This window comes from Phaenicophaeus curvirostris, chromosome 28, assembly GCF_032191515.1.
Source record: "Phaenicophaeus curvirostris isolate KB17595 chromosome 28, BPBGC_Pcur_1.0, whole genome shotgun sequence".
Lineage (NCBI taxonomy): Eukaryota > Metazoa > Chordata > Aves > Cuculiformes > Cuculidae > Phaenicophaeus > Phaenicophaeus curvirostris.
Genome location: NC_091419.1, coordinates 1888594 through 1916223, shown reverse-complemented (window position 1 = coordinate 1916223; position 27630 = coordinate 1888594). Strand labels below are relative to the sequence as shown.

The window sequence follows — 27630 nt, the reverse complement described above, 5'->3', positions numbered from 1 at the left end:
GGGTCGGGAGGAGGAGGAGGGGGGTGCAGGGGGCTGGGGGGACACAGGGTGATGGGGGGACAGAGAGGGGTCTTGGGGATTGACCCCCAGGGGGTGGCATGGGGGGTGAGGAGGTGCCTCATGGGGTGACGCTTGGGGGTGTCCTGGTGGGTGCTGGGAGGGGCTCGAGGACATCCCCATGGGGAAATAATTGGGGGGGACATGACACAGGGGGGTCTGAGGGGGTAAGAAAGTGCCCCTGGGGTGACACAGGGGGCTGGGGGTGTCCATGGGGTGACAGCTGGGGGGGATGTGACTCTGGTGGCTCACAGGGAGGGTGAAAAGGTGACATGGGGGTGGTCAGCGAGGTTCCCTGGGGAGGGATGTGACGCTGGGGGGGTAAGAAAGTGCTCCTGGGGTGTTGGGGAGTTTTAGGGATCTTGGAGGACTTTGGAGGGGGCGGGGGGGGGAATTAGGGTGTCTTGAGGGGCTTTGGAGGGGGTCTTAGGGGGATTGAGAGGGTCCTGGAGAGGATTTGGGGGGGTCTTATGGGGATTGAGAGGGTCTTGAGGGGGGGTTGAGGGGGTCTTAGAGGGATTGAGAGGGTCCTGGGGGAGGGTTGAGGGGGATCTGGGGGGGTGGGTGAATTTTGGGGATCCTGGGGGGGCTTGGAAGGGATTAAGAGGGTCCGGGGGGCGTTTGGGGGTGGTCTTGAGGGGCTTTGGAGGGGGTCTTAGGGGTCACACCTGGGGTGACCCTTAGGGGTGCTGGGGGTGGCGAGGAGGTGCCTGTGGGGTGACAAATGGGGGGATGTGACACTGGGGGGGTCAGAAAGTGTATCTAAGGTGATATGGGGGGGCTCAGCGCAGTGCCCCATGGGTGACACATGGCTGGGTCTGAGGGTGACACGTTGGGGGGGGTCTGAGGAGGTGGCCCTGGGGTGACAAATAAGGGGGGTCCTGACATGGCGGGGGGGGGCTTGGGAGGCACCCCTGGGGTGACACAGAGGGGCTCCAGGAGGTGATCTTGGGGGGATGTGACACGGGGGGGTCTGGGGGGTAAGAAAGTGCCCATGGGGTGACACACAGATGGGTCTGGGGGGGCTGCCTATGGGGTGACGGTGGGGAGGCGCCTGTGGGGTGACAAATGGGGGGATGTGGCACTGGGGAGGGCAAGGAAGTGCCATGGGGGGTGCTCTGGGAGGTGCCCTTGGGGGGCTGTGACACTGGGGGGGTAAGAAAATGTCTGTTGGGGGACAGCGGGGGGGGTCAGGGAGGTGCCCTAGGGGAGATGTGACACGGGGGGAGAGGGGGTAAGAAAGTGCTCCTGGGGTGACACTTAGGGGTGCTGCGGGTGGCGAAGAGGTGCCCGTAGGGTGAGAAATGGGGGGCTGTGACTTGCGGAGGGTAAGAAAGTGCCCCTGGGGTGACGGGGGTGGGGGGCTCTGTGACTCTAGGGGGGGTAAGAAAGTGCCCCTGGGGCTCATGGAGGTGCCTTTGGGGGTCAGTGACAACGTGGGGGGGCGCAGAAAATGCCCCTGGGGTGACACAGGGGGCTCTTGGGGGGGTGTGTGACTCGCGGGGGGTAAGAAAGTGCCCCTGGGGTGACACAGGGGGGCTCTTGGGGGGGGCTGTGACTAGGAGAGGGGGCAAAAAGTGTCCGTGGGTTGCCATAGGGGGGCTTTTGGGGGCTGCGAGTCTGAGGGGGGCCAGAAAGTGCCCCTGGGGTGCCCCGGGGGGGCTCAGCGCGGCGCCCCACGGTGACACCCGGCTGGGTCCCGGCTGGGTCTGGGGGGGGGCAGCCCGTGGGGTGACCCTTCGGGGCTGCCCTGCCGGGGGGGGGGGGGGTGGCGGCGGCTCTTTGGGGTCTCGCGGGGCCCCCTTTGGCGCCGCCCCCCCCCCTCGCTGAGGCTGCGCCCGGGGCGGGGGCGGCGGGGGGGGGGGGGGGGGGGGGGCGGTGCGCGGCCCCTTTAAGAGCGGGGCGGCCCCGGCCGGAGCAGGAAGGAGCCGCATACGGGGCCTCGGCGAGAGCAGCTCCCGCGGGGCGGCCACAGCCTCCTCCGCCCGCACGGCTCGGCCCGGCCCGGCTCGGCCCCTCCGCTCCCCGCGACGCTCGGTACGAGGGGCTCCCCGGACCCCGTTTTGCAGGGGGATGGGGGGTGTGGGGGAAGGGAAAGAGGGGGGGACATGGGGGTCCCGGGGGGGCTGCGGGCAGGGGGAGCTCGGGGGGAAGCCCCCCCGCTTTGCCCCCCCCCCGCCTGCATGCGTTGTGCATGGGGGAGGGGGTCGCGGGAGGAGGGGGGGAGTGCGGGGGGGGGTGGTGGAGGAAGGGCGCTGCGGGGGGGGGGCGGAGGGGGGGGGCCACAGAGTGGGGGCGCGCGCCGCGGGGGCTTGTGGGACTTGTAGTCCTCGCCCCCGCGCCGCGCCGCAGGTGCGAGGGGGCGCGCGGACTACAACTCCCACAACTCCCCCCGGGGCGCTCAGCAGGAGGGAGGGGCGGGGTGGAGATGGGGCGGGGCTGACGGGGAGAGCGGGCGGAGCCAATCGCGGCGTTGTGGGGGGGGGGGGGGGGGGGTGCGGGGTGGCGGCTCAGGGCGGGCGCGGCGGGGCCTGCGCTCCCCCCCCGCCCCCCCCTCCCCTCCGCCCGGCAGTGGCGGCGCCCGGGGGAAGGGGTGGGGTCGTGGCGCGCGGCCAGCGCTCCCTGCGGGCCCCGCGGCGGGGGGGGGGGCTGGGTGGGGTCCGCGCGCTCCGCAAGGTCGCGGAGGGGGGGGGGGGTAGAGGGGGGGGGTGGGTTCTATTTGTCCCCGTCCCCCCCCCCTCCTTCCCTCCTCGTCCTTATCTGCCCCCGGCAGAGGGGCGAGGGGCCGCGCCGATAGGGCCCCCCCGGGGCAGCGGCCAAGGCCGCCGGGGGCTGCCGAGGGGGCAGCGCTGGCAGCCGTGACGCCGCCGGGCTCGGCCCTCGCGGAGCTTCGCCTCGCGTCTCCCCTTCCCCGGGGCCTTCGCCTCTTTCCCGGGCCCTCTGCCGTTTCCCTTCCCTTCTCTTTTCTAGCGCCTTTGCCTTTTTCCCTTCCCTTTTCCTAGTGCCTTTGCCTCTTCCCTTCCTTGGCACCTTTGCCTTTTCCCTTTCCCCGACGCCTCTGCCTCTTCCCCTTTCCTTTCCCAGCACTTTTGCCTTTGCCTTTTCCTTTTCCCAGCACCTTTGCCTTTTCCCTTTCCCCAAGACCTTTGCCTCTTCCCCTTCCCTTCCCTGGCACCTTTGCTTTTTCCCTTCTCTTCCCTTTCACCGATGCCTTCGCCTCTTTCCCTTCCCTTTCCTTTCCCAGCACCTTTGCCTTTTCCTTCCCCTTCCCTTCCCTGGCGCCTTTGCCTCTTTCCCTTTCCTTTCCCAGCACCTTTGCCTTTTTGCCTTCCCTTTTCTTTCCTCCCCTGGCACCTTTGCCCTTTCCCTTCCCTTCCTTGGTGCCATTGCCTCTTTCCTTTCCCTTCTCTTTTCCTTTCCCAGCACCTTTCCTTCTTTCCCTTTCTTTTCCCAGCACCTTTGCCTTTTCCCTTCCTTTCTCCTCTCTTTCCTAGCACCTTTGGTTTTCCGCTCTCCCAGCACCTTGGCCTTTTCCCTTTCCTTCCCAGCACCTTTGGCCTTCCATGTCACCCCCTTAGGGGTTCAGGGCTTTGGGGCGGTGGGTTGGGAACAGAGCCTTCAGGTGCTGCGCCGAGCTCCTGAGGTGGAACTGAAGGTGACGCTGGCTTCTCCGGAGCCCTGTGTCCCTGGGAGGAGACGCAGATCACGGTGGTGACTGCACTCTGAAGGCAGAGGCTCAGCGCTCTTGCTGCCCATGGGAAGGCTCCATTGCCTGAGTTGTTTCCATAGGGGAGGAAAAGCTCTCAGTCCTGGGTGCCAGGAGTTCTGTCTGAGGGTTTTCCTTCCCAGACCTTTCAAATCCTTGTGTTCTCATGTTGAAATTGCCTGTTCCCGTACGTGCCTGCCCGCACCTCACCCCTGTCCTCACAGCCCCTCTCGCTCACACGGCAGCAACAGCCTCAGCTCAAGGACTCTCGCTGAGAGTTTGCTGCTGGTCCCAGTTCAAGATTATCCCCGTTCCCTGCGCTCTTAATGGTCCCGGCTATCGAAACCGTGACTTACATCACGAGTGCTTTATAGACACAGAGAGAGAAGGACTCGGCCTGGATGTATTTACAACCTAATGAGGGTTGGAGTTGTGCGCGGCAGAGCTAAAAGGTCATCTCGTCGTCTTAAAAAGTGTTGGATGTTGGGCTTTTTTTTTTTTTTTTTAAAGAAATGTGTTATTTCTAAATCTTTCTGCTGGTCCCGGGAGGAAATCGCAGTCTGGGGATGCTTCTGGAGGCTGATTGGGAAGAGATGGGGCTGGCTTAGCTCTGCGGGTTTGCTGGAGATGTCAAACTTTGGGAAAAGAAAAAGAGAGACTGGGAGAAACTGAGCAGTTTATTCAAGATGAGCCATTCTTGTTTAATATTCATTCTGGCCCCTGTTTAGGCTTGTTCTGGTGAAAGAGGGAGTGAAGAGGCACAACCCAAACACAGATGAGATGGTGGGATTTTTTCCACCAAGCCTTAATTGCGTTGGTAACTCAGGGGAGGGGTTTGCAGGGCGAGAGCTCTTAATAAACTTGGTGGTGAACGAAAGCAGCTTGTCTTTTTCTGCTGATCTGCAACTCTTCTTACGCCTTCATTATTTATTTTTCGCTCATCTCTGCACTGTTTTGCGCTGTGGTAGCGGCTCGGTGATGATCTTTAGCCGTATCCTGGGTTTAATCAGGAACTCTGCTTCGCGGAGGTGCTGGGCCAGTCGCGTCCGGGTGGAATTCATTTAACTTCGTGACTTCTAAAGCAGGATTGAAAACTACAGTTGTTTGCCCCATTTGAGAATCTGGATGTTGGCACGGGATGTAAATTGGGGAAGAAATTCCTGCTTGTATCGAGGCGCTGCGATGGTTTGTTTGCTGACCTGTCTCACTCCAGGCCGTTCAGAGGATAAAGCGCTGCCGAGTGCCGGGTTTAACTGCAGAATTGAGCTCCCTGCAGGTGCCCAACCTAAAAACTGGGAGGGCTGTAAAATTCCTGGTCTTGTATTTGAGACAGAGCCCCTAAGTGCTTGAAAACTGGTTTAATCTTGATTAAAACTGACACTTGCGGGTTTTTTCCCCGTCTCGGGGTGCTGCGTTCATTGCAGGAGAAGACTTCTGTGGTGAACAATTAGAGTCCTACTTGTTATCTTGCGTAGTCAGAGCAATAAACAGTTGCTCTTAACTATGTTCTCAACCAGTCTTAACCTCAAATTCGAAGAGACTGGTTTCAATCTGTAATTAAAAGCCTTTTGACGAGGAAAGGGAGAAAGGCAGTCGGTTTCTTGGATGAGAAGAGGCGTTTGTACCCAGTCCCACGACCCTTTGATCCCACCCGGCACACGTTTGGATGTGTCCATCCCGATACCTGTGCCTGGAGCATCCCGCCAGCCCTGGAGGAGCTCCGGTGGGATGTCGGAGCAGGATTAAACGAGGTCAGATAAGCGTCGGAATCCTCTGCGAGTATCCAGGGACAATTGTTTCTCACCCAGCTCCCTGGCAGTATCATCTTCCCTCTGCATAGTTTCAGTTTCCCTGCCTCCCCGGTGTTGTTGCTGGCTCCTGTCACGGAGTCCGGACGCGACTTCCAAGGTGCAAACGGAGCAGGAGTCGTTCTGTGCCTTGGATCGCGATGGGGCTCCTTCCTTCTTGCGACCGGGGCTGTCTGAGGAACTTGTAAACCTTCCTGTGAGATCTCAGGCTGCAGGTGGAAGGGAACCATAGGGATCGGCGTCCTCTCTGGATGCAATGAGGTGCGAGAAACTGGAAACTGGTGCGAGCTGCCCGTGGCTGCAGGTGGGAGCCAAGGCCGTGTCGGTGGGATGAGCCGTAGATCCCCTGGCAATCAGTGGCTTTCCGATACTGTTGCTTCACCTCCCCTTTAAAAAATGCATACAGCTGGATTGTCCTGGAGCGGGATCTCCCTGACAACAGCCTTGGTGTCTCAAATGCTTCTTGCTGATCTCTTTAAAGCTGGGTATGGATCCACGCATCCTCCTGGGGTGCAGGGGCCTGGGCAGAAGCGCACGGTGCTGATCGCTTTACCTGGGAAGCATTGGCACCTCCGGGACCGTTTTCCTCCCACTTTTCCACCCTCTTTCCATCCCTGCGATTCCCTAGCGCCCATCTGCTGCCCTTCCTGCTGCGGGAAGAGCTGCTGCCCTGCTTCTCTCACAGCAGAGGATGCTCCCAAGCATCCCAGTGCCGCGTTTTAACTCCCTCTTGCCTGCTGGTGTGCGCCCAGTTTCCTTCCTGGTTCATGCACCTACTTATTTCCCACTGGCAAACTGGAAACCAGTACCTAGGTGGCTTTTTTTTTTTTGCGTTGTTGTTGTTTGCTTGAGTGCCTGCCCGACGCAGAGCTGGGTGAGCGTCGGAGGAAGACTTGTAGCTACAGGTTGCTGCTCTCTCGTTGCTCGGAGCCTCTTGCCCCGACAGGCAGAGCACACGCGGTACCGGTTCAGCGTTCCCTCCCTCCGTCCTTGCGCCGAGGAGGCTTGGAAAAGACCTTCATGGCCCGACAGTGTTGCCGGGGCTGAAGCGTGTGGCATGTTTGCACTCGGGATTCGCTTTTGCACGTCGCGTGGAGTCGAGAACGGCGAGGCGAGCTGTCTGTTTATCCACAAACTAGGAATTACATAAGGGACGGCCGTGCCCGCTACGCTCTGCTTTGTCAGTAAACTCCAATCTTAGTCTATATTTTTTCCTCATTTTTTTTTTTTTCCCTTCTTTTTCCTGATGTGGAAACTACGACCGGTCCGTGAGGTGCAGTTTGAGGCAATTAGGTTAATGCTGGACATGGGACATGGAACGCTGAAGGCTGGGAGAGCGGGGCAGGAAGTGTCAGGCTTGTCGGAAGGGGAGGGCGCAGAGGCAGCCGAGGGGAATCTGTGAGATGGCTGCGGGGTGGGATGGCTCAGGGGGAGCTGGGCTGGAGAGCTGGGAACGAGTGGGTGCTGGGGGAGCTGCAGGAAGGAGGGATTTGGGATCAAAGCGGTTCTTCTGGCTCCTTGTGGTTTAGGAGATGGAGAGAAGCTGTGACAGCGTAGGGGGAACGCGTTGGATTCCTCGTTGGCTTTTCTTTGGGAACACACTGGTGACTTGGGGGGATTTTGGCCAGGGTGGGGAGCGTGGGATTTGGCCTCTTGCCGGTCTGCGGTCTCCAAAGAGGAGGAGGCAGTGAAAATAGGGCCTGTAGAAGCTCTCGTGTTCATCCAGCCTGAGCGGCTGGGAGGTGCTGCCCAGCTCTCCCGGTGGGAGCTGCCGCTGGCACCGCAGCCTCGGCTCAGCCCTCCTGCTTGGCCGAGCAGTGGGATGATGCCAGCGGTGGCTTCGTGACCAGTCTTGATTCTCTCCTTTCATTAAAGAGGCCAAATTTTGCCTTTTTGAAATATTGATCGTTTATTTCTGTGTGGATCTTGATGGCTCCAGGCTTATGGGGCTTCGAGTTGAAAAAGAAACCTTCTTTTTCCACGTGTGCTGTGCTCCCAGGCAACGGCTGCTCCTTCAGCTGGGATAGAAAGGTGGTGAGTTGTGTGGTTTGGGGTTATTTTTCCCATTCCAGTGTCAGTTCAGAGGCTTTCCCGAGGACTGAAGAGAATGAGGGGTGAATACCGAGATCCTGGTTCTGCAGGATCTCCCAAAAGCCCTGCTGTGGTTTTGCAGGGAGCCGCTCCGCTGCCGTACGGAGCTGTGTGGGAGAGAACCTGTCGGAGGGCTGCGGCAACAGGCGTGTGGGCACACTTGGGCTTGGCCTTGCAAAGAGTTTGTTTCAGCTGGAAAACAAGCAGCTTCCATGAACACAAGGGGTGGCCGGGCTGCCCGGCCCTGCAAGCAGTGCTGGGATGTTTTCGGCAGGCGGAGGGCTGCGTGCGTAGGCTGCAGCAGCTCAACTGAGGAGAGGAGGGACCCTGGGAGCATCTCGCATGCAGCTTTGCTAGGGTGAAGGTGGGTTTGGAGCAGGGTTTGAGGTCATGTGCCGCCTCCTTGGTGGATGGTGCTTTATTTCTTCCCAGTGTTGAGAAATTCCTCTTATCCAGGGTCACGAATATGATTCGAGGGCTGGAGCACCTCCCGTACGAGGCCAGGCTGGGAGAGTCGGGGTTGTTCAGCCTGGAGAAGAGAAGGCTCCAGGGAGACCTTAGAGCAGCTCCAGGAAATCTGAGGAGGGCCTCTTGATCAAGGACGGCAGGGAGAGGACAAGGGGAATGGTTTTCAGCTGAACAAGGGGAGATTGAGGTGAGATCTTAGGAAGAAATGTTTTGCTGTGAGGGTGAGGAGGTCCTGGTGCAGGTTGCCCAGAGCAGTGGTGGCTGCCCCATCCCTGGAGGGGTTCAAGGCCAGGTTGGATGGGGCTTGGAGCCCCTGATGCAGTGGGAGGTGTCCCTGCCCATGGCAGAGGGGTTGGAACTAGATGGGCTTTGAGGTCCCTTCCAACCCAAACCGTTCCATGATTCTATGATCCAGGGGCTGTAAGTGGCTGTCAGTGGAACGGGGACCATCACGTTGAGAAACCTCGAGATAGAGCAATGGTGTTGGTGGGCTTGTAGTACAAAAGTAAACCCCTGTAGATGCCGAAGCTCAAGGGATGTGCACTGGCCTTGGGTCTGTGACTGCACAGGCTTGAACCGAGGTGCATTCCTGCTGGATTAAATACGGGCTCTGATGACAAAGGGGAAAATTGGCAAGGAGGTCTGGGCGGAGGAACCAGTTCACGCTCACCTTGCAACACAAGAAGAGTTTTGGTACGTCCTGGCCGTTGCTGTCGGTGACAGAAGGAACCACGTGGTGATCGGCACGGGGCTGTTTTGGAGGGGTGGCGGGTTGGGGAGGCATCTGCCACTTTCGGATGTGCCGTAACGGGTCCAGCAGAGGCTGGGGCATGGTGACGTGGCAGGCGGGAGCGACCACTGCCGTCTGCTGGGGTCTGAGGCGACTTCTGTTTTTTTGCTGGTAGTTGATGCTACAGCGGAAGCTGAACTTCCCGGTGTGCTGCGTGAGGCTGTGACGTGCCCTGGAAGGAGATCCCTTCCCAGTTACTGATGTTGGTAGGGATCTGCGATGTTGCAGAATGTGACTTTTGATTATCCCTTGTCTGGTTTCTCAATTATGGATGCGACCCACCAGCGTTGTTAGGGTTAGGGCTGTGCTGTGTGTTTTCTCAGGGTGGGGGATGCCATTAGGTTGAGGTGAAAGCCATAGAGCTGGGAGATGCTGAGTGCTTCCTGCCTGCCCAGGCTCTCGGGATGTGTTGGGAATGAAGATTCATAGAATCACCAGATTGGAAAAGACCCACCAGATCATTGAGTCCAACCAAGCCCTGGGCGCTGCTGCTGTGCCTTTCCCTTTGCCGGGTTCGGTTTAATTCTGATATAGAAGTTGGAGATTGGATCAAAATGTGGAGCCTGAATGGGGCAGGTGAGGAGGGAAGTGAGGATGGGGCTGTTGAGGGGTCAGACCCCGGGTTTGGTGTTGAAGCGGCGGCCGTGAGCCCTTGTCCTTTCGCTATCCACACAACTAGGAAAAAGCCGCATCTGGCACATCCTTCTCTTCTGGACCAACATGTGAAAAACCCTTAAATTCAAGTAGTTTTGGAAAATGAAGAGCAGCTAATGTTGTTCTTCCTGATGCGCTCCATAGCCGTGTCCCTAATGATTTCCTCCAACATGATGAGGAATCCCAGACCTCCAGCATCTCCTTAGCAGCACCCAGGTGCCTGTTATCGCCCTGCTCCATCCTGCTCGTTCCATCTCTCCTGCTGCTTCTTTTTCTGCCACCTGCTGCTGCCGTCCGGATTCAGGAACCTGGTTCCAGGTTCTGGTTCCGACTTGGCACAAGCGGTCGCTCTTAAACCACTGAGGGGTCTTGGTGAAGTTCTCCTTCACTTCTTCCCGCTGCTCACAGTGAGAAGGGGCAGGTTTGCATGCTGAAAAGATGATGAATGGGTTGAGGTGTGAAATTTAAAGTGGTTTCTTGGGGAAACCTTCAGTCTGCTGCCAGGGTCTGCCTGGGGTAGCAGGGACATGTTTGAATTGCCCCAAAACCTGCTTATCCGGGACCTTGTGTCACCTCAGTGCGAGGATCGGGGTGCCTCCCTTTGCAGCCGTTTGATACCCTAGCTGAAATACTGATGGAAACTGGACTTGGGACTTCTTCATCCAAATTCTTCCACGCAGTTTATCCAGCCTGATACAGATGCTCTGCCAAATATATCAGCCCTACGCAGGCTTCTCTGAATGAGCACAGGATGCAGCCGTTCCCGAGCGAGGAAATGGCTGGCTGGCGTCTGGGGGAGGGTTGTCCTTGCTCCACCGGCTCTGTGGATCTGCCCCTTTTGGCCAGGAGAGGAAAGGAGAGGAGAGCACCACGGCAGAGCCCTGCTCCTACCTCGGGGGTGCTCTGCCCTGGCAGGAGATCCTTCTGAATTATTGTAATACGAAGGAAAAATCAAGGTTCATTCTTCCTTGTGGTTGTTAAAGTTCCTGTGATGCTCGTTGAGGGTCTGAGGGGTGTTCGATTCCATCCAAACTTCAATGGGAGCAATTACTGTCTACTCTTCCTACCAGAGTTCCCTTGGCAGCACTTGCAGGATGTGGGATTCTCCTTTCCTGTCTGAACTTTCATGCTGCTAAATCGTTGTGCGTCCTGCCCCAGAGGCCGCTGTTCTGTGCTGAATTAGGTGTTCCTGCCCTGTCGATACAGCTCGTAAAGGGTTTTGGCTCCTCAAAGTTGAGGGATATGGGCTGGATCTGTCCTGATGGATGTATCTGCAGGTTTTGGGGTAGATTTCCTTCTACCCTGGGCAGCTGCTTTTTATGACACAGTCCTAGAACGAGGGTTACTCCGTGCCGGAGCTGCCCAGGCACATGTTTCTAGACAGCAGGGAGAGGCAAACCTCCCTGGCAGGTTGGACCTGGCAGCAGCAAGGAAAGCCCTGGCTGTTTTGCTTACGTGATAGTGGTGCAAGTTCATCGAGTTGGACCGAAACCAAGGGTGGGTGCTGGGACTCAAAGCTCAGGCCATCCTGTGAGAGCATCGGTGCTTCATCCACTTCGTTGTTTGAGACATTGAAGCAGGATGCTCAGAATCGTTGGAATGATCAGAGCAAATCAACCGCTGCACTCTGAGGGACCTCCTTGTGTGACCAGGAGCCCTGTGCCAGCTGGATCCTTGTGATGTGGTTGGTCTTGCTCCTCAACTGAGCCTTTGTGTTGTGAATCCAGCACTTGGAACTGCAGTAATAGAGCCCCCGTGCTGAGAACTGCAGTGCTTGGGAATAAGGTCATGGAATCGTGGAATGGTTTGGGTTGGAAGGGACCTCAAAGCCCACCCAGTTCCACCCCAGCCATGGGTAGGGACACCTCCCACTGGATCAGGGGCTCCAAGCCCCATCCAACCTGGCCTTGAACCCCTCCAAGGTTGGGGCAGCCACCACTGCTCTGGACAACCTGGGCCAGGGCCTCCCCACCCTCACAGGAGATTTCTTTCTGAGATCCCATCTCAGACTTCTCTCTTTCAGCTGAAAACCCTTCCCTTCATCCTCTCCCTCCTCTCCCTGGTCCAGAGCCCCTCCCCAGCTTTCCTGGAGCCCCTTTCAGTACTGGGAGGCTTCTCTAAGATGCTTCCCACTTTCAGTGGCTTCAGAGAGGGCTTTGCAGGGGCTGGAGGGGATGTCCGTCCCAGAAAATAGAGCCGTATTGTCCACAGAGAGACCACAGATATTTGTAGGCTGCTCGTTCTGCTCTGATCTCCTCACTTCAAGAGTTGTGTGATGTCGGTCATGCCGTGCGTGTCCTCCAGTGTTTTACTCCAGATGTGATGTCTGGTGGAGATACAACAGGCAACGAATCTGGTGAAGAGACTGGAGAACAAGCCTTGTGAGAGTCGGCTGAGGGACCTGCGGCTGTTTAGCCTGGAGAAAAGAAAGCTGAAAGGGGAGAGACCTTATCACTGTCTACAACTGCCTGAAAGGAGGTTGTGGTGAGGTGGGTGCTGGGCTCTTCTCCCAAGTGGCAAGTGATGGGATGAGGGGAAATGGCCTCAGGTTGTACCAGGGAAGGTACATTGGACATGAGGAACAATTTCTTCGCTGAAAGGGTTTTCAGGCACTGAAACATCTGCCCAGGGAGGTGATGGAGTCCTCATCCCTGGAAGTATTAAAAGACAAGTAGATGAGGTGCTCGGGGATCTGGTTTAGTAGTGGACAGGTACTGCTGGACTCGATGATGTCAAAGGTCTTTTCCAACCAAACAATTCTATGATTCTAAGAAAGCTTTGATTTGCTGTTTGTGTTTGCTGGCTCGGTTACCTGCTAAACACACAAGATTTCTTCCCATTGCATTTTTGAGAAAGTAGATTTATTAAGAATCCGGCATGGTTTTATTTTATCCTAATTTTCCCCTACGATGCAGTTCGCTTCTGTTGATGTGCGGGGTCTTCCTCTTAAGAACATGCAGGTCCACATAATTCGGATAGTTTGGCACTAAACTGCCGACAGCGCATTCCTTTTGGAGAGCAGTTGAATTTTAATAGCACCGTAGAGTGGTTTGAAACAGGGACTTCTCCCGAGCAGGCAAAACACCCTCCTCTGTTTCCTTCTGCCTCCCAGCTTCCCACCTTGCTGGCTTTGTGCTCCTGCGTGCTAGGTGTGTTTCCCGAGGCCTCGGCATAGTTTAGGGTGGATCCTGGGCAGGAGGAGACCTGCTTGGGCTTGTCTTTGGGATGTTGCAGAGCTTGGTGTCAGCAGAGATGATGGCTCACGCTCCGAGTGGCCAGAGGGCTGTGGGATCCAGGCTTGCAGATGTGTCCCTGCAGCTGGAAGAAGGGGAAAACGGAGTTAATCTCCCTAAATATACAACAAAGAGGCAAGGACTTGTGTTGTACCACCTGAAATTGGGGTGAGCGGTTTGTAGGGGGAAAATGCCCATTTTTCATAGAATCATAGAATAACCAGGTTGGAAGAGACCTGCTGGATCATTGAGTCCAACCATTCCCATCAATCACTAAACCACGTCCCTCAACACCTTGTCCACCTGTCCCGTATACCCCTCCAGGGAAGGTGACTCAACCACCTCCCTGGGCAGCCTCTGCCAGGGACCAATGACCCTTTCTGTGAAAAATTTTTTCCTGATGTCCAGCCTGAACCTCCCCTGGCAGAGCTTGAGGCCATTCCCTCTCGTCCTGTCCCCTGTCACTTGGGAGAAGAGCCCAGCACCCTCCTCTCCACAACCTCCTCTCAGGGAGTTGGAGAGAGCAATGAGGTCTCCCCTCAGCCTCCTCTTCTCCAGGATAAACTTGTGGTGAGGGCTGGGATAATGTTTGAGCCTTGGGTAGTGAACCACTAACTTTATTTTTAATATATAACATTATTATTGTAATAATTCCAGTGTGGAGTCTGCCCTGACGCAGCAATAGGGTCATTGTCTCTGTGAAACTGGCCACGACGACTCGTGGTCCCCACTCCTTGGGTTCCTTGAGCTGCAAGAGGCCCAATAACCCCCATGCCTTAGCCCAAAATGCAGTTATTCCCACAAAAACTTGCATTTTGGGTTGTGGCTGTGCCCTAAAGCCGTTTTGCCTCGTGCTTGGTGGAAAAGGCACTGAGAATTTTCCATTTCTGTTGAAGTTTCTCATCAGTGCTGCTGGAGTGGGCGGCGCGTCTGTGGGATTAGGGGAGCCCTGCCTTGGTAAAGCCGTTTGGGATCTCTTACAGGTGAGGAACACACTGTTACGTGCTCTTTGGATGGGATTTAGCTCTTCCACTCAATATTTGCGTGCTCCAGAGCCCCCTGAAGCTTCTCGGGTTCCTCTGTTCACTCAGCGAAGCTTGAAAACCAAGCAAGGAAGCAAAAGGAATAAAACCCCAGTGAGGTTATGTGAAAAGTAGTAATTAAGCTGCGTTTTTGTCAGCACTTTTGGTTGCGATCCCATCTTCATGTGGTCGTCTCATTTGAATGTAAATGTCAAATTCCAGAGCTCCTGGAGGAAAGGGATTGGGTGACATCCTGAGGTGAGGGAAGAGCCAGCGCAGGGGTTTCGGTTAACGCTCTCTTCTGCTCTTTTGCAGCTCAGCTGGTGGGGCTGGAAGGGAACGAATTGAGAACGTGAGCGTAGGAAAAGGACCTTTTAGTGTCGAGTCCAGTCGGCTTTGGTGTGGAAGTGCTGGGATTGCGGCGAGCAGCATCTCAGCGAGGCAGCCAGCTTCCCTTGCTTTCTAGGTGTTCAGCAGCTCTTCTTGTGCCAAAAAATGCTGGTTTTTCCACCTGGAATGGGGTTGGGTTTGTGTCAAGCTGCCCTGGGAGCTGGGGGGGAGCTGAAGCTGAGTTGCAGTGGGACTTGGACAACGCAGAGCATGCTCAGCAGCGACGAGAGCAGCGTTAGCTAGGGACACGCGTCCTGTACGCCAGGCTTATAATTAAGGTTTGTAAATAAATTCCGGAGCTCTGGTATTGTTGTGAGCTCTCTCTTCTAAATGGGTTGTATTTTGCGTTGACGGTGCCTCCTCGGCTGCTACAAATCCTACGCGAGGGCAATTTCTGAACTTCCCAAGCGCGGCAGCTTTGGGGTGAAATGTGGCACCTTTGGAGCCCGGCAGAGCCGCGCCGTCTGCGACAACAAGGGCAGAATTCCTTGTTGGCGTCTGGGGGCGCAGGGGGAGAAAGGAGCTGCCGGGGAAATCGAGGTCAGTAGTTGAAACTCCCTCCTGGTGGCCCGTTCAGACTTGATTCTTGCCAAGGAGGGGACTCGCTGGTGGTTGTGCCAGCGGCTTTTGTCACTTGTAACCTGGCCGGCAGGACCTTTCCAAGTGGATTTGGCCCATTATTCTGTGGTTGCTTTGCATCCTGTCCTTGCTTTTCCTGCAGGCAGGCAGTGGGGTGGGTGGTTTTGAACCCATAAAGGTGGAAAGCTCCGGTTACTGCTCCCCTGAGCCACCCAGCCCCGCGTCGGCTTTAGTTCTCCAGCCCTTCAGCCTCCTGGAATGGAATTTTAAAGGCTGAATCTCTGGCCACCGAGCGTCCGGGCGCCGAAGCCGTTCTTGGGGGTCTCAGCACAGCCCATTTGGCCCCTCGATGTTCTCAGCCGCTGCAGATGAGGGACACAAAGGGCGTGTTGTGCGAGGAGAAAGAGCTGCAAAGTTGTACAACTTTTCCTGCCAGCCCTCGGCAGTCTCATGACCCTGCAGCCGTTCCCACACTGTCCAGCCGAGTGTCCCAGCCCTCTGGCCGGTGGGGGGTGACCTTGCCAGCCCAGCCTGTCTCGCTCCCCCAGGCCCCCTTGGTCCCCGGCACCGACAAAGCCCGGTTGTGTGGGGGATGCTTCCCAGAAGACCATTGCCTGAAGCTCCAAAATGCTTCACGCAGCTCAAATTCTCTTTAGAGGAAGGGGGGGGAAAAGACTTTGTAAAGCATCTGATTTAGAGGGGAAAGGCTCTAATGTCCTTTTTCAAGGTCAGGAGGCTTTGGGGGCTGGGCAGAGGTATGGGAGCCGCTTTTTTGGGAAGCAGCGCGTCATGGGGGCTTGGATTTGGGGGATTTGGGGGAGCGTTGGGGGCTGCCTTGGTGGGAATGGGGTAGATGGTGTGGAAGCCTCCCCTGCTGTAGCCAAGCGGCTCAGGAGGTTGGGGTGGGGGTCCCTTGGACCTTCTGTGGGCGTAGAGATGTGGTGACCTTCCCAAGGTCACACCTGAAGATGGTTCCCGAGTTTGGAACGATGTTGGCTCTCCTGGTCCCCAGGCTATACTCAACCACTCTTCCTTCCCAGCCAGGACTTCTGATTTTAAATTACAGGTGAAATACAGCTTTGAGCTCAAACCTTGCCATCGCAGGAGCTCAGGAGGCACCTCTGGAGCTGCTTGGTCTTCATGGCAGGACTTGGACCATCTGCCCTGTGCAGACAGCCCGGCTCCTGTGGTTCTTCTGTGCTGAGGGGCATGATTTAGTGATAAGAATGGTTGTAGTCAGTGATCCAGTGAGTCTTTTCCAACCTGGTGATTCTATGATTCTCTCCCCATCATGTTGGTGTGAGGAGCTTGAGGCTGATTTGGGCATTGCTGTGTTTTAATATCGAGGGTTTTGCCTCAGATCGGTGTTTCCCAGACTCGGAGCCACCTTCTCCTCCTCCTTTTTCTCTGGATAAAACAAGAAGGTGCAGAAATTCGGTTTTTTACCTTGTGTTAATGAAGCTTTAAGATGTGAAGAACCACCGAGAGACCTGCTCGCCACCCCGAATGGGGTAGGTGGGCATGTCGGGAAGCGAGGGGTGTTTTGCAACCTGATTGCTAGAACACCGTGCTGGGAGTTGCTTCCTGCATAATCACTTCAGTTCTGGATGAGCTCCTGACTCATCCACCCCCTGTGTCCCATGGGGCAGCCCACATCCCGCTGTGCCTCAGTTTCCCCATCTGTAAAGGGGGGATTTTTATACGTAGGTTGGTACCAAGATATTTTATCAACCACGGCATTTGTGTGTGGATGTACCGCGGGTTGTGTTGGCGCCTGAGGATCCTGGTGCTTGGGGTTGGGGGCAAATATATTGCTTTATAGACCAATGGCATCTCTGCTACAAAGAGTATGTGGTTTTACTGCTTGAGAGAGAGAGAGGAGGGAAGCGTTATTCCCAATTTTGGGGGTCAGGCTGGGCTTGGGATCAGTTCAGGACAGGTGAAGCAGGGCAGGTTTTGCTCTTGCTGGTGTTTGGTCCCTGCTCCCGGCAAAGGGTGTCCCTTCGGAACAGAGCTGCTCAGCTCACTCTAGCTTTTCAGCCTTTGGATACAAGATGTGTTTAAAGGCAAGTGGATCTGTTTCGCTTGTGCTAGAGCATCAGGAGGGACCGACTGACTTCCCAAACCAACCTTCGGTGCTGGAAAGAGCCGCTGCCCTCTTAAAGTCTTTCTGAGATGGGGGGCTGGTGCCAGGACTGTTGCTGGTGCTTTTGGAGACCAGTCTCCTCCTCTCCTTTCCTCCCTGGCCACCGCAGAGGCTCCTGTTCCAGGGGAGGGTGCAGCAGGGGCCTTGGGTTTCCGTCTTTGAGCTCGATTTGCTGTGGAAACAGGCTGGGGGGTTGACGCTCCCTTCCTCCTCCTGCACAGAGGTGCCCTCGCACGCCGAGCTCGCTGCTGTGTCCTTCCCAAAGGACGCTCACTGCCAGCTCCCTGCCTGCGCCTCTCTGAGCGTGTCTGCAGACCCTGGGAACCCAGGGATGAGCGATGGGAATGGTTTTTATAGGATCGTAGAATGGTTTGGGTTGGAAGGGACCTCAAAGCCCATCCAGTCCCACCCCTGCCATGGGCAGGGACACCTCCCACTGCATCAGGGGCTCCAAGCCCCATCCAACCTGGCCCCGAACCCCTCCAGGGATGGGGCAGCCACCACTGCTCTGGGCAACCTGAGCCAGGGCCTGCCCACCCTCACAGCAAAACATTTCTCCTTAAGATCTCATCTCAATCTCTCCTTGTTCAGCTGAAAACCATTCCCGCGTGTCCTGTCGCCGCACTCCCTGATGAGGAGCCCTTCCCCAGCTTTCCTTTCCTGTTTTCTCAGTATGGATGTGATTGTATGGCCAGTTTGGTTGGGCAGAGCGAGGCTGACGGACCAGAAATGGTGACATTTGGGGTCCACCGGGGAGGCTCAAACCTCTCCAGCCCAGCCCCAGCACACCTGCCAGCTTGGTCCAGGTGCTGTCTGGCCGTGTCAGCCTCAAGCCTTGCCAAGGCTTGCGAGCCCTGGCCCAGATCCGTGCTAATTCAGCTGTTCTTCTAGACTTCTGTTTTGAGAACACCTGCGCCGTGTTCCTCCTTCCTGGAGTGAAGGTAAGTGTGGGTCCATCCATGCCTTGGATGGTGGGCTTGATATTGTTGTGGTGCAGAGGACGTGCGAGCTGGTAGCCAATGCTTGCTGCCATCGGCCAACGGGTACCTGCTCTGCCTTGGGAGTTTGCCCACGCGATGCGACACCTCTGAGCCGCCGCGGCCTCCGTGACTCATTGCGCTTTCCCTCTCTCCTAGCCTTTTGCATCGAAGATGGCGGGTGGCGTGGACGGCCCTATAGGGATCCCGTTCCCGGATCACAGCAGCGACATCCTCAGCAGTTTGAATGAGCAGCGAAACAACGGGCTGTTGTGCGACGTGGTCATCTTGGTGGAAGGCCAGGAGTTCCCCACCCACCGCTCCGTCCTGGCGGCGTGCAGCCAGTACTTCAAGAAGCTCTTCACCTCAGGGTTAGTGGTGGACCAGCAAAACGTGTATGAGATAGACTTTGTGAGTGCGGATGCCTTGTCGGCTCTGCTGGAGTTCGCTTACACCGCGACCCTTACTGTCAGCACTTCGAACGTCAACGACATCCTTAACGCCGCCACACTGCTGGAGATCCCAGCGGTAAGAGATGTTTGCACGGATCTCCTGGACAGTAAGATTCTGGTCAAAACTGACCAGATGGATACAGTAGATCAAATTGATCAAAGGAACCATCTCAGAGCAAAAGAGTACCTGGAGTTCTTCCAGAGCAACCCCGTCAACGGCCACCAAGGCAGCTTTCCGTGGACCAACACAGAGTTGAGAGACCTTCAGAAACTGAAATTCCGAGTCAAAGAGGAGGAGGAGGAGGTGGACTGCAATGGCACAGACTTCTTCTCGCAAGCCCCCCTAAACGAAAGACCAAAGGCGAATGACTGTGATCCTGACAGCAACTCAGCCATGTGGCTGGTCAAAGAGGAGGAGGAGGAGGTAACTCCTGGCTCCTTGTTTTCACCTTCTCAGAACGGACATTACAGCAGCCGTGGCCTGGCCACGCCGGGAGAAGAGGAGGGGACCCCGGGGCTTCCTCTGGACCAGCAGGAAGCCGGCGACTCGCCCAGCTTCGTTCCTGCTGGAGCGGAGACAGAAGACGATGCGAGGGATGTGGACGGCTTGGCTGCTAGCGCCCTGCTGCAGCAGATGATGAATTCCGTGGGGAGACAGCAGCTCGGGGAGGATGACCGGAAGGATGACGATGGGGTCATGGATTATTACTTGAAGTATTTCAGCAGTTCAAACGAGGGCGACGTCTATCCGTCCTGGTCCCAGAAAGTGGAGAAGAAGATCAGGGCGAAAGCATTCCAAAAGTGCCCCATTTGCGAGAAGGTGATTCAGGGGGCTGGCAAGCTGCCGCGCCACATCCGCACCCACACCGGCGAGAAGCCCTACGAGTGCGACATCTGCAAAGTCCGATTCACCAGGTAAGGAGTGGGCGGACACTGAGGAGAGGAGGCTGTCACACAAAACCGCCTCTTGGCCTCTCCCCTTGGGGGCTGGTCTGGTGCAATTTTATCTTGCCTGCTCGACCAATTTCCATCTTGTCAGGTGGGTTGGATATCCAAAAGCTGGAGTTTTCCAGAGAGATGAGGGTGTGGGGGACTGACTCTTGAGGTATCTCGAGGGGTTTGCCTTGATATCCAGTCCCACACCGTCCTGGAGTCCTGAATTGCTGAGCTCTGCTGGAAACCTGACCAGGCTCAGGCTTCCGCGGAGGCCGAATAATGTGGTTGATGAAATGGAGCTGTAGCCCTCGGTATTTCCATTGTGGCCGAGGAGCTCGGGGTTGAGGCATGAGCTGGAGACTTGTTTGGAAATGGCTCCGTGGGGTGACCAGAGTGCTGTTGGTTGGGCTGGGGAGAGGCTGGGACCCCACACTGCTCATGTTCTCTCCCACTGAACCGGGATGGGTGAGCCATGGGCCCTCCCTGAACAACTCATCAACCCCAGGGCTTCGCTTTGGCTCCCCGGGGGCGTCCGCCTCGGTGCTGTTTCCAGTCAGGGTTCCTCCGCTCCTTCCCTCTGCTGCAGGAGCGCTGAAGAAAGGGGATATTGTTTGGATTCCTCCGGTTCACTTGAGTCCACACATTGCAGTGCTGCCTCCTCTCCCTGGGCTCTGCGGCTTTGATGGCCAAGCCAGGGTGGGGGTCCCACTTCATTCCCTCTCGCCCCCAAGCGACCACGTGGGCTTTGTGGCCGAGGAGCTGGAGCACCTGCCCTTCCCACCGGAATATCCTGGCCTCCTGCTCTTCATACGATAGTTTGGGTTGGAAGGGAGCTTAAAGATCATCCAGTTCCACCCTCCTGCTAGGCGCAGGGACATCCCACTGGATCAGGAATTCAAGGAGTCCTCCTGGGAGGGATCCCTGGGGCTGCTCCCCACCGCAGGGCTGGGGCAGGTGGCTCCGGCGTGAAGCCGATGGAGAGCTGGGAGGTGGGCAGGAGGCCACGTCCTGCCCCACGGCCGCACCCAGCCCCGCACCGGCGAGCTGAGGAATGCAGATAATGGCGGGGGGCAGGATGCCAGCGCTCTGCCGCTCCCCCAGCGCGGCCACGCGGCACCTCCCTGCTCCCTGCCCCACGTGTGCCGGGGCCCCTGGGGACTGCACCCCAATCCTGCCCCATCCCATCCGCTGGCACCGTGTCGGGGGATCCCCACCGGGAGGGAAAGTTGAGGGGCATGTGGGGCCTTTTCAGGGGAGGGGGATGGCAGTGGCCCAGTGCTGCCTTGTCGCTTCCCGATCTCGCCCTCCTCCTGTGGGACTGGGATGGGGATCTACTTGGAGGCACCAGCCTTCTAGAGAATGAGATGGAAGCTCAGTCTTCTACCCCGTATAAACAACACCCTTTCGTGATACACCAGAGCTCTTTTCCAGCCAAAATACAGCCCCCAGTTTCTTCCCACAGCTGGCGTTTGGGCACAGAGAAGCCTGGCTGGGGACAGGGAGCTGGGCTCAGCCTCGCTGTGCCCCATGGCTTGTACATCCCCGACAGCCTGTCTTGCCCCACAGTGGCTGTCGAGCTCGGCTCAGGTGTTTACACCGCTCGTGGAGAGTCTTGCTAAATCTCAGCAGGTTGCCTGGGGTGCTTCATAGAATCACCAGGTTGGAAGAGGCCCACTGGATCATCGAGTCCAACCATTCCCATCAATCACTAAACCATGTCCCTGAGTGCCTCGTCCACCCATCCCTTAAACCCCTCCAGGGAAGGTGACTCAACCACCTCCCTGGGCAGCCTCTGCCAGGGCCCAATGACCCTTTCCATGAAAAATTTTTTCCCAATGTTCAGCCTGAACCTCCCCTGGTGGAGCTTGAGGTCATTTCCTCTCGTCCTGTCCCCTGTCCCTTGGGACAAGAGCCCAGCTCCCTCCTCTCCACAACCTCCTTTCAGGGAGTTGTAGAGAGCAATGAGGTCTCCCCTCAGCCTCCTCTTCTCCAGGCTAAACACCCCCAGCTCTCTCAGATGCTCCTCCTAAGACTTGTTCTCCAGCCCCCTCACCAGCTTCGTTGCTCTTCTCTGGACTCGCTCCAGAGCCTCAACATCCTTCTTGTGGTGAGGGGCCCAGAACTGAACACAGGATTCGAGGAGCGGTCTCACCAGTGCCGAGTCCAGAGGGAGAAGAACCTCCCTGGACCTGCTGGTCACGCCATTTCTGATCCAAGCCAAGATGCCATTGGCCTTCTTGGCCACCTGGGCCAATGCTGGCTCATGATCAACCAACATCCCCAGGTCCTTCTCCTCCAGGCAACTTTCCAGCCAGACTTCTCCTAGTTTGTAGCTGCACAGGTTTGTTGTGCCCCAAGTGCAGGACCCGGCATTTGGCCTTGTTAAACCTCATCTTGTTGGTCCCAGCCCAGCGGTCCAGCCTGTTCAGATCCCTGATCAGCCCCATCCCCTTAGCTCAGCCCCTAAACCCGAGCTGCCAGCCCAGCTCTCCTGCTCTGGGGTCTTTCCCTCACTGGGGTCCACGAGCTGCTTTCTCCTGCTTCCCGCACTCCCAGGCTGTGCTCAAATCTTTCACCTTGGGAGGCTCCCAGTGTGAAAACGGGCACCAACCTGCCCCAGCGCTCAATCAACCCTTTTTTCCCCCAGATTTTATTCTTTTGCTTTCCTTTCCCGTGCTCTCCTTCCCAGCGGGTGATGGTGCATCGCCTAAAACCAAATCTCTTCCCTGTGCTGTTACAAACAGAGCCTTGGCGTGGGGAGCCGCAGTCCCTGCTCCTGCAGGAGCTTTTGGGGTGAGGGCAGGACAAGCCGGGGCTGTTTGGCTCAGGGTGGGTGTTTTCCTGCCACCCCCTCGCCGGGTGGGGCCCGAAACCATCATTTAAAGCTGATTTTTACTCCCTTGTGTTTCCTGGTTCCTCTGTGTTCGCAGGAGCAGTTGATGCGATGGCGCTGGAATCGGAAAGAAGGGCAGCATGATTTTATTACATTTATGAATCTTAATACCATTTTATTAATTATAAAAGATTTTTATTTTTTTTTAAAGCCAGTTTGACGTGCAGCTCCGTGCTGGGGTGTTTTGAGCAAGGCTCGTGCTCCCAGCTCGTTTGGGATCTGCATTAAAACAGGAGACAGGGTTAGGGTCACATCCTGGGTGTTTTCAGCTCTTGAGGTTGGAGGCTTCATGCCGGCACCTTTTCCCTGTGGTGTGAGAGTCTGGGTTTTCCATGCAGAGAGGACAGAGGTGTTGGGATGGGGCCAGACCCGCTCAGCGAGACGTGAGGGGTCCCTTGCCCTCCGCCCAGGCGGGGCTGGGGGCTCCTCGCTGCCCTGCCACGCGCTTTCTGCTTTTCTTCTTCCTCCAGGAAGAAGGGACACACTGGGGCTCACGTGGCTGTGTTGGCCCCCAGCCCAGCTGCTGCAACTGCCCTCCCCTCCCTGCAGCCTGCTGCGCCTGCGCCGGCCCCGCATCCACGCTCGGCCCCGTGGGGGACGATGTTCGGCCCCTTATCCAGGGTTGGGTCCATGCTCAATCTCGTACTGATTGATGCTCAGCCCTGCGATGATTGATCTGTACCGGGTGGTGGTTGGTTCCCTATCCAAGATTCAGCCCCGTACCAGGCAGTGATTGACCCTGTACCAATGCTCAGCCCCATATGGGATGATGCTTGGCCCCATATCAGTTCTCAGCCCCATATGGGGTGATACTTGGCCCTGTATCAATGCTCAGCCCCATACCGGGTAACAGTTGGCCCTGTATCCATTCTCAGCCCCATACGGGGTTGTGGAGAGAAGGGAATGGCCTCAAGCTCCACCAGGGGAGGTTTAGGCTGAACATTAGGAAAAAAATTTTCATGGAAAGGGTCATTGGGCACTGGCAGAGGCTGCCCAGGGAGGGGGTTGAGGCACCTTCCTTGGAGGGGTTTAAGGGACAGGTGGGTGAGGTGCTGAGGGACACGGTTTAGTGTTTGGTAGGAATGGTTGGACTCGATGATCCAGTGGGTCTTTTCCAGCCTGGTTATTCTATGATTCTATGATTCATATCAGTTCTCAGCCCGACACTGGGTGAAGCTTGGCCCCATGTAAGTTCTCAGCCCCAAACACGGTGAAGCTTGGCCCCATATAAGTTCTCATAACAGTACCGGGTGATGCTTGGTCCTGTATCAATGCTCAGCCCCTTACTGGATGATATTTGGTCCTATACTTGATGCTCAGCCCTGTAGCAGGCAATGATTGACCATATCAATCAATGTTTGGCCCCGTACCAGTGTTCAGCCCCATATGGGTGATGCTCACCCCCGTATCGATGCTCAGCCCCACAGTGGGCAATGCCTGGCCAGTGCCACCACCCAGCCCCTTACTGGGTGATGTTTGGCCCCATACCAACGCTCAGCTCTCTATAGGGTGGTGATTGACCCAGTATTGATGCTCAGCCCCGTACTTGGTGATGCTCAGCTCCACACCACTTGATGCTCGACCCCGTGTTGGTGCTTGGATCTGTATGGGATGATGGTTGACCCTGTACTGGGCAATGTTTGATCCCATACTGGGCTGCTCAGCCCCATTACCAGTGCTCAGCCCCACACTGGATGATGCTTGGCCCCGTATCAGTGCTCAGCTTTGTCCCAGGTAATGATTGACCCTGTCCCAAAGCTCTGCCCCATACAGGGTGGTGCTCAACCTCATACTGATGCTCAGCCCCATACCAGGTGATGATTGACCTCATACTGGGCAGTGCTCGGCCCTGTACCAGGTTTTTGATTGACCTTGTACTGATGTTCAGCGCCATCCTTGGCGATGGTTGACCTTGTACCAGTGCTTGGCCCTGTGTAAGGTGATGGTTGACCCTGTACCAATGTTCAGCCCCATACCAGGTGAAGGTTAACCATGTACCGATGCGCAGCCCCATTCAGGCCAGTGGTTGACCCTGTACTGATATTCATCCTCATTCCAGGCGATGGTTGACCCTGTACCTGCGATCAGTCCTGTACCAGCTGGTGCTTGGTACTCTACCAGTGCTTGGCTCTGTACCAGGTTGGCCCTGTCCTGATGCTTGGCCCTGGTTTGGGTGATGATTGACCCTGTTCCATGGGATGGTTGACCCTCTCCTGATGCTTGGCCCCGTTCTGGGGGATGGTTGACCTTGTTCCGGGTGATGGTTGGCCCTGTCTGGATGCTTGGTTCTATACCGGGTGATGGTTGACCCTGTTGCTGGCGATGGTTGAGCTTGTACCAGGTGATGATTGACCCTGTCCCCGTGCTTGGCCCCATTCTGGGTGATGGTTGACCCTGTTCCAGGTGATTGTTGACTCTGTCCCGATGCTTGGCCCCTCTCCGGGTGATCGTTGACCTTGTTCCAGGTGATGATTGACCCTGTTCCACGTGATGGTTGACCCTGTTCCAATACTTGTTCCCATTCTAGGCGATGGTTGACCCCATACTGATGCTTAGTTCTATTCCGGGTGATGGTTGACCTTGTTCCAGGCCATGGTTGACCTTGTACCAATACTTGTCCCCATTCTGGGTGATGGTTGACCCTGTACCAGGTGATTGTTGACCCTGTCCGATGCTTGGCCCCTCTCCGGGCGATGGTTGACCTTGTTCCAGGTGATGGTTGACCCTGTTAGACATGATGGTTGACCCTGTACCAGTACTTGTCCCCATTCTGAGCGATGGTTGACCTTGTTCCAGCTGATGATTGACCCTGTTCCAGGCCATGGTTGACCCTGTCTGATGCTTGGCCCCTCTCTGGGCGATGGTTGACCTTGTAGCAGGTGATGGTTGACCCTGTACTGCTGCTTGGCCCCATTCCGGGTGATGGTTGACCCTGTACCGATACTTGTCCCCATCCTGAGCGATGGTTGACCTTGTTCCAGCTGATAGTTGACCTTGTTCCAGGCCACGATTGCCCCTTTCCAATTCTCGTCCCCGTGCTCGTCCCAGGCCGTTGGCTGCCCCGCTCTGACCTTGCCCGCGCGTTGTGGTCTCTCGGCAGGCAGGACAAGCTCAAGGTTCACATGCGGAAGCACACGGGGGAGAAGCCGTACCTCTGCCAGCAATGCGGCGCCGCCTTCGCCCACAACTACGACTTGAAGAACCACATGCGCGTCCACACCGGCCTGAGGCCCTACCAGTGCGAGAGCTGCTTCAAGACTTTCGTCCGCTCCGACCACTTGCACAGGCACCTTAAAAAGGATGGATGCAACGGGATCCGCTCGCGCCGGGGCCGCAAACCCCGGGTGAGGGATGCCGAGGGCTTGCCCGCCACCCCAACCGGCAATGCCGAAGATGGAAGTCTCCAAGCCGGTGGGGAGAGTCAGGAATCGGATGATACCTTGCAGCGGAACGGCCCCGAGCAGCAGCACTTTGAGGAAAATTCAAATAACGAAGCGTCAGGATTGAATGTAGCAGGAGGGTCGGCTGAGGGTAACACGCAAGGACTCTCCTAAACCAAAAAAAAAACAAACACGGTGTCACAAAATCTAGTTAGTACTTTTCCTCCGATTTTTTTTTTTCTCTTTCAAGATGTTTCTCTCCCTTTTTTTAAAAAAGAAAAGCGGAAAAAAAAAATATCTATATATTACGTTTCCAATCTTCCCGTGGTTAAGCAGGGCTCCCCGAGGAACCCTCCGTAGGCGAGGACCTGGTGTGGGAAAGGCAGACGCGAGGAAGCGAGGGGTGAGGACGGAACAGTGGCTCTGTCGCATGGAAAGGAGCTTCCATGTAAATCCAAAGCTTTATTTTGTGTCCAAACACACGTTAAAAAAAAAAAAAAATTATTTCAGAGAGAGATCTATTTAAGGAAAAAAAAAAGAGCAAAAAATAGACAAAAAAAAATTATAAAAAAAAAATTAAAAAAAGAAGCAGTGGGGGTGGAAGAAGGGCTCTCGTCCGGGCGGAAAATGGTGCCTCGGGAGCAGGACCGGCCTCCTCGCCGCTTCGTTTGAGCTCCAGCAGGCGTTGTTGTCCCCCCGGGGTGGAGAAGGCTCCTTCCAGGGAGGTGGGGCAGGTTCTTGGGTCCCGGGGGGCATCTGGGCTCTTCCCAGCAGCCCCATCGCAAAGCTGGATTTGCTACAGGGGACCTGAGTCGGGGCGGGGGGGGAGCGGTGGCAGAAATTGCCGGAAATTGCCTAAAATTGCCGAAAATTGCCTAATCACGTGAGTGGGAAAGCAGGAGTTTTGCAAAGGTGCTGGTGGAGGAGGAGGGGTGGGATTCCTGGAGCTGGGGGACACCCGTGGGCAGGGACGTGGATGCACCAGTGCCGGGTGGTGTTGACGTCATGGTGGTATCAATGTCATGGTGGTGTTGACACCATGGTGGTGTCCGTGCCGTGGTGGTGTTGACACAGTAATGGTGCTGACACGATGGTGGTGTCGATGCCATCATGTCGATGCCATGGTGGTGTTGATGCTGTGGTGGTGTTGATGCCATCGTGTTGATGCCATGGTGGTATTGATGCCGTGGTGGTGTTGATACCAAGGTGGTGTTGATGCCATCGTGTTGATGCCATGGTGGTATCAATGCCCTGGTGGTGTTGATACCATGGTGGTGTCGATCCTGTGGTGGTATTGATGCCCTGGTGGTGCTAATACTGCTAGTGGTGTCGACACCATGGTGGTATCCATACCGTGGTGGTATCAATGCTGTGGTGGTGTTGACGCCATGGTGGTGTTGATACCAACGTTTTATCAGTGCCAAGGTGGTATCAATGCTATGGTGGTATCAATACCATGGTGGTATCGATGCTGTGGTGGTGTTGACACCATGGTGGTGTCCATACCATGACGGTGTTGACACCGTGGTGGTGTTGATGCCATGATGTCCATGCCATGGTGGTATCAATACCGTGGTGGTGTCAGTACTGTGGTGATGTCAAAGCCGTGGTGGTATCGATGCTGTGGTGGTGCCGAAGCTGTGCCAGCAGATAACCCTGGCTGAGCCTCCATCCATCCCACCATCCATCCATCCATCCATCCATCCCCATCCCAGGGTGCCGGGACGGAGCTGGACTTCACCCATCCCAGCGCTGGTCCCACTGGCCCCTTCCCAGCTCCCACCCCGACACGGGGCTGGGGGCGGGGGACAAACCCCCCCTTCCCCGGGGCATTTTCAGCCCGGTGGCATTCCCGAAAGCACCAAAAAATGGCAAATTCCTTTAAAAATAAAGGTTCTTGGGGGTCTCCTTTAGTGGAGCAGGAGGCCTCTAGCTCTAAATCTCGATGCTGTACGGCTCCAGGCGGGTATGGATCCCTCGGGATCGCAGAACGAGGAGAAAAGGCACCTTTCAGCTGGTCACCTGTTTTCTAAATGCACATTTTTAAA

General features: G+C 56.4%; 1 protein-coding gene across 1 annotated transcript; it reads left to right on the top strand.

Annotated features, from left to right (window-relative positions):
• Nucleotides 1-1986: 1986 nt before the first annotated feature.
• Nucleotides 1987-26424, top strand: ZBTB7A (zinc finger and BTB domain containing 7A). Its single transcript, XM_069877925.1, has 3 exons — nt 1987-2094; nt 18081-19288; nt 25303-26424. The coding sequence occupies exons 2-3, from the start codon at nt 18096-18098 to the stop codon at nt 25754-25756; spliced, it is 1647 nt and encodes a 548-aa protein (XP_069734026.1). The 5' UTR covers nt 1987-2094; nt 18081-18095; the 3' UTR covers nt 25757-26424.
• The last annotated feature ends 1206 nt before the right edge of the window (nt 26425-27630 follow it).

Coding starts and splice junctions, on each gene's coding strand:
- ZBTB7A (XM_069877925.1), top strand. CDS start 18,096: ATGGCGGGTGGCGTGGACGGCCCTATAGGGATCCCGTTCCCGGATCAC. Junction 19,289..25,302: donor TGCAAAGTCCGATTCACCAG/GTAAGGAGTGGG, acceptor GTCTCTCGGCAG/GCAGGACAAGCTCAAGGTTC.